The 5,975-nt window shown below is 61.4% G+C and overlaps 1 protein-coding gene across 1 annotated transcript in view; it reads left to right on the top strand.

Annotated features, from left to right (window-relative positions):
• Window positions 1-5,975, top strand: part of Sept9 (septin 9) — a 127,491-nt gene that overhangs the window by 43,312 nt on the left and 78,204 nt on the right. The window contains exon 2 of the mRNA XM_013037949.1: window positions 3,285-3,890. Coding sequence (XP_012893403.1) covers window positions 3,285-3,890 — 606 coding nt within the window. The remainder of the gene's footprint in view (window positions 1-3,284; window positions 3,891-5,975) is intronic.

The raw sequence follows: 5,975 nt of genomic DNA, 5'->3' as shown, positions 1-5,975 counted from the left end.
ACAAAAGTACAACTGTCAGCCAGGCTGTGGCTCACGCCTGGAGTCCTAGCTACTCAGGAGGCTGAGATCTAAGAATCTCAGTTCCACACCAGCTGGGGCAGGAAAGTCCATGAGACTCAACCACCAAGACGCGAAAAGTGGAGACGTGGCTCAAATGGTAGAGTGCCAGTCTTGAGAGGAAAAAGCTCAGGGACAGCATCCAGGCCCCGAGTTCAAGACCCAGTGTGGACACACACATAAACACACACACACACACACACACACACAGCGCAACTGTTTTAGTGTCTGAAAATCCTAGCCACCCACATTTAGTGCTGGTCCACGGGAATGCGGCAGGAAGATCTAATGAAGAATATACAGTGTGACTTGACTTCGTCTGGAGCCATTTTCGGCTGGGTGTGAGCGGGGTGTACGTGTAAACTGCACATGTGTGTGTGACATGACATGAAATTAGGATTTTTTTTTATATCCTGCTATTTTTACTTAAATATTCTCAGCAGTTCTCCTCTCCAAAATGTGATTTTGATGACTGCAGGACCTCGGCATCTGGGTTTAGGAGCCTGTGTGTACGCAGGGATTATTTCCAGTGTTGCAATGTGAGCACTGATGCAAGTATCCGAGAACATAAATCTTTCTGTACGTCTCATTTTTCCACTCCAGAATACATTCCCAGAAGTGGGCCAGAGCTTACAGGGTTTGTCTTCGGGCTTGTGGTACAAATTGAGGAGGCCTTAGGGAGGCAGATGTGGCTCAGACATGGCTTTGGAGGGACCTGAGGGAGGGTGAGCTCCCGGGGCAGGGGGGCAGGCCCTGCAGTGGGGCCTGCCTCTGTGTTTCCCGAGTTTACAGTGTCAGCTGGGTGTCCTTGCCTGACCTCTCGCGGTGCTCACGGGTCCCTCAGGTACACAGTGGGGGTCCCCGAACGGTCTTGCCCTTGCCGGCGTCCTTTGCCTACCTCTGTGAGTCAAGAGGATCTCCTGCAGTGCGCATGTGCATAGGACCAGGAGGAGATACCCAGTGCTCCCAGTGGGTGCTCCTCACAGAGTCCCTGGGGGAGGCCATCCCTTGGGCCACCTGCCTTAGACAGCCGCCGGGCTTATTCCACGGCCAGCATCCCTAGGTGCCTCTAAACAGACGCCGTTCCTCGTACCGTGCAGAGATGGGAAGCGTGGACAGAGACCAGGTGTTCTGGGGGGACTGGCGTGTGTGCGTGCGTGTGGGGGAGGAGGGGTGAGCCCGGGCTGGGCACACCGCTGGAGGAAGGCGTGTGTGTGGAGAGGCCTGGTCTCCATTTCTGGAGAGGTCTGCACACGGTGTGTAGGAGATTGGCTGGAGCTGCCGCCGTGGCTCGATGGGGCACACTTTGCTTTTGGTTTCTGGTTGACAGCTGAGGGGTGCTCGCAAAGGGAGGGGCTCTCGGGAACCAAGAGGAACCCTTGGGGCAAACCCGTGTCCAGAGTCTGGTCTCCCACCTGGCTATGAGGAACAAACACCTGTTCCAAGGGTGGGCAGGAGGAAGACCCCTCCTAGAGGCCCCTGGACAGGCATGCTGTTGTCGGCCAGACTTGGGGCTGAGGATGTAAAGCGGGGGTGGGGAGATTGCCTTGGCAGGCCCTGGGGACCATGGGAAGACCTGGCTCTGGACACTGAGCTTTGGGCTTTGAGGTCAGTAGACGTGCACAGGGTCCTTGGGCTCCTCTAGAACAGTGTGTAGACACAGCGAGGGGTGCAGCTCTGCCAGCCTGGGCCCAGTGCGACCCCTCCCCGGCTTCCTGGCTCAGGACTCCGTGGCTGTGTTGAGTAAAGCCTGTGGGTGCGGCTTTCAACTACTGCACCGCCTGGCGTTTTGCTAGGGTTTGCCTTACCATAGGGCAGCTAGTGTTTAGTAATCTGGAGGTACAGAAAAATCCAGATGTCTAGAGTGCCCCCGTCTTTCTCATAGGAGGACTTGAACTATGGACCTTCTTTCTTGGCCCTTTTTTTCTTTTTTTGTACCAGTCCTGGGACTTGAACCTGGGGCCTGGGGCCTGTCCTCACTGAGCCTCTCCGTGCTCAAAGCTAGCATGCTACCACTTGAGCCACAGCACCCCTTCTAGTTTTTCCTGAGTTTATTGGACTTTTCTGCCTGGGCTGGCTTTGAACTGTGATCCTCAGATCTCAGCCTCCTGAGTAGCTAGGATGATGGGCGTGAGCCACGGGTGCCCGGCCTCTAGGCTGTGTTGAGAGGTGAGAGGTCGGCACTGCGGGCGCCCGTGTCTGCAGGGTGGTGAGAGCTGAGCGGCCCCTGGCAGGGGACCCAGACACACTGCCACCCTGCTGCCATTCACCGCCTCTTCCTGGGGTTCCTGGGGCATTTGGGCCACGCGGCCCAGGCCTTTGTTCCTTCTGTGTCCACCAGGAAGGAGGGGTGGCTGGGCTGGAGCAGGTTCCCTCACGAGTGCCTTGGGTGGGAAGCTAGGTGTCTGGGTGCCTGGCTTGGGGACCTGGGCTTCCTCTGCCTCTGTCCCCCGCCCTGCCCTTCTGGCTGCTCACCGGCTGCTGGCCCCTAAAGGAAGCTTCGCTGCTTCACAGATGAGGGCCGTTTGCCTTGATGGGAAAGACCACTGCGCCAGGCTCCGCCCCAAAGCATCTCCCAATCTACTGCTGGGGGCGGGCCATGAAGCCCAGGGTTCTGGTGAGCCGGGAAGGTGGGGGGGCCAAGATGCTGGGTCCCCCCCAGGAAGGAGTTGTTAAGTGTTCCCGCTATGTGGGCCCCTTCCTGTGGTGCGTGCGCGTACTCTGTGCCCCAACAGCTGGTTCTCATTTGGCGCAGGGACGGGGGATGGGCGGGGGGAGCAGGCCCTGCCCAGGTGGCCGCGGGGCCATGGGTGGGAGTCGGGGCGGGGAGTCGGGGCCCTGAGCCCAATGGAGACGAAGTGCCAGGAGAGGGTAGAGCCTTGGCGCTGGTGTTCAGTGACCCTTAGTCTGGCCGTGCCATGCCTCTGGGGGGGAGGCCGTGGGCCGTCAGCCCAGGCTCTGCTGTGGGGGCCATGGCCGGGCTGCCTTTCCTGCGTGAATCTTCAAGCGTAGGCCTTGTCCTGGTGGGGTGCGCTGTGGCCCATGGTGTCTGCATGCGTGTGTGCGTGTGTGTGTGTGTGTGTGTGTGAGAGAGAGAGAGAGAGAGAGAGGAGGGGGGGGAACCTTACCAGCTTCCTGCCCTCCGTGCCTCCACCAGCCCCGTGTGGCCCGTCCCTGGCTCACCCCCTGCCCCTCACCGCTCACCACGTCCCCTCCCTGTCTTTCAGCCTTGAAGAGATCCTTTGAGGTGGAGGAAGTCGAGCCGCCCAACTCCACCCCACCCTGGAGAGTCCAGACTCCCCTTCTCCGCTCCACGGTGGCCAGCTCCACCCACAAGTTCCAAGACCTGGGTGTGAAGAACTCGGACCCCGCGGGCCGCCATGTGGACTCCCTGAGCCAGCGCTCGCCCAAGGCATCGCTGCGGAGGGTGGACCTCCCCGGCTCCAAGGCCCCCGAGCCTGTGTCTCGACGCACCGAGCTCTCCATCGACATCTCCTCCAAGCAGGTGGAGAATGCCGGGGCCGCCGGCCCCTCCCGATTTGGGCTCAAGAGGGCTGAAGGGCTGGGCCACAAGACGCCAGAGCCGACCCCTCGCAGGACGGAGATCACCCTGGTCAAGGCCCAGGAGTCAGCCCACCGCAGGATGGAGGCGCCCGCCGCCGTCGACGCAGCCCCGAAGCGGATGGAGATCCAGATGCCCAAGCCAGCCGAGGCTCCCGCCTCTCCCCTCCCGCCACAGACCCTGGAGAGTTCCGAGCTCCCCATGTCCCAGCTGCAGAGCCAGCTGGAGCCCAAGCTCCCTGCCGCCGAGGGCCCGCCCAGGCACCCGGAGCGTGAGTAGAGAAGCCCTGCACACTTGGGGGCTGCAAGGGTGGGCGGGGGTGACGCAGGGGGGAGACAAAAGCACCCCAAAATGCAGGATGGTAGACGGAGACACGGGCACAGGGAGGGGACGGCAGCAGACAGCTGGAAACGGTATGTGCGATTCCAGGCCTCTTGGTCAATGCTGGCCACACCGTGGCCTCTGCCGGGGAGGGGGGACTAAGGGGCACTGCGGCCTTCTCGGAGGCATGCACACCCCGTCCCCCAAGCCTGCTGCCGGTCCCCAGCCCCGCAGGCCGAGCCGCAGGACCTTGGAAGCTGAGCTGACCCCAGGGGCAGGGCTCAGGACTCGGCAGTGGTTGTTGGACGCCGCCAAGAAGCTGGTTATTCTACTTTTATTACCTGTCCACGCTGCGTGCAGTGGACTGTGTTCGCCGTTTTCTAGCTAGAGCTCATTGGCACCGCACACCTCTCGTGGTTATGTGGTCACCACCATCCATGTCCAGAACTTTCCACATTCCAGACAGGAACTCTGCCCCCATAAACCAGTCCCCATCCCTCCTCCCTGGACCCTGCAGCCCCACCCTGCTTCCTGTCCCCATGTGACAGCCCAGGGACCTCGTGTAAATAGAAGCACATGGACTGGGGTGTCTCACCGAGCACGATGACCTTGGGGTTCACTGGGGGCTTCCTGGTGTTACAGCGTGTGGGACTTAAACTCTGGGCCTGGGCGCTGTCCCTCAGCTCTTCAGCTCAAGGCCAGTACTCTACCACTTGAGCCACAGCGCCACTTCCAGTTTTCTAATGGTTTATTGGAGATAAGAATTTCACAGACAGGTGTTCCTGCCTGGGCTGGCTTTGAACTGAGATCCTCAGATCTCAGCCTCCTGAGTAGCTGGGATTATAAGCCAGAGCCACCAGTGCCCCAGCTTGAACTTCCTTTTTAAAGACTGTGTAATACTCCACTGCCTCTTGTGTAGAATGTGAATGGGCTGCGATACGGCGCTGTAAGCCCTGCTTTCAATTCTTTTGGTTTTCCTTGCTTCTCCATGGCTGGTGCACTTGGAGAGGGGTGGAGCTGGGCTTGGGGTCTCCTGCTGGTGTCCACTCGGGGAGCATCTGAGCAGGGTGACTCAGCTGGCTGAGATCTGCAGCCAGGGACCCCTGGGAGTCTGCAAGGCTCCGCCCCCCATAGGTGGTGCGGGGCTGCAGGCCGCAGGGCACTGCCGGGTGCCTGGCGTTGGCTCAGAAGCTCTGGTGTGTGCCTGATGCAGCCCCTCCCGGGACGAGGTGTTCACGCTCGCTGAGTGAAGGGGGACCCCAGGCTCTGAAGACAGCTGACGCTGGGGGGAGCGGGGAGGAGCCTGGAGGCGGGGCACAGCTCAGCCCCACCTTTGCCAGGAGCCTGTCCTGTGGGTCCTGAACTCTGGAGGGGGCCGGACCATGGCCACCGTGGAGGCAGCAGCCCTGGAGGACCAGCCCAGGAGCCCTGGGGAGTCTGGGTGGGGGATGGGAAGGCAAGCGGTGAGGGAGGCTGCGCTCGGCCGGCTGTGGGATTTCTGTGTGTGGGTGGGTGACCCCTGGGCCCACACGGGAAGTCCCGCCCCCGTGGCAGGATCCTGGAGGGGGAGGGCAGAGAGCCAGGGCCTTCCCCTGGGCCGTGTTTCCAGATGGCATGGCAGTGCTGGGGGGGAGGGGCCTGGGCTGAGCTCCCCCCGGGTCCCCTCTGAGGGCCACAGCGCCACACACGGCCAGTCTCCTCCGTCACTTCCTGACCATCTGTCCTGCGGGCCCTGCTGTCCATCCACTCTGCCCCTTTGATGGTGGCTGGGCTGGAAGTCCCTGCTTGGATCCCTGTGTGGCCATCTTGTCCCTTGTGCCCGTGGTCTGGCTGGTAGGGGGGGACGGGGAGCGACGGGCTCCTTGTGGACACTGGCCTCTCAGCTTCTGCCTCCACAGTTGCTCCCAGCCTCAGGAGGTGCATTCTCTCCCGGCCTGCCGGGCTCTGCCTGGCCCTCCGGCCTCACCCTTCTCCTCTGCCTGTGCCTCTTCTCTGTGTCTCCACACCTTCCTCCAAGCCCTCTGCCCTGCCCGCC

This window comes from Dipodomys ordii, unplaced genomic scaffold (assembly GCF_000151885.1).
Source record: "Dipodomys ordii isolate 6190 unplaced genomic scaffold, Dord_2.0 Scaffold7, whole genome shotgun sequence".
Lineage (NCBI taxonomy): Eukaryota > Metazoa > Chordata > Mammalia > Rodentia > Heteromyidae > Dipodomys > Dipodomys ordii.
Note: the sequence above shows the minus strand (reverse complement) of the source record. Positions and strands in the feature narration are given on the sequence as shown.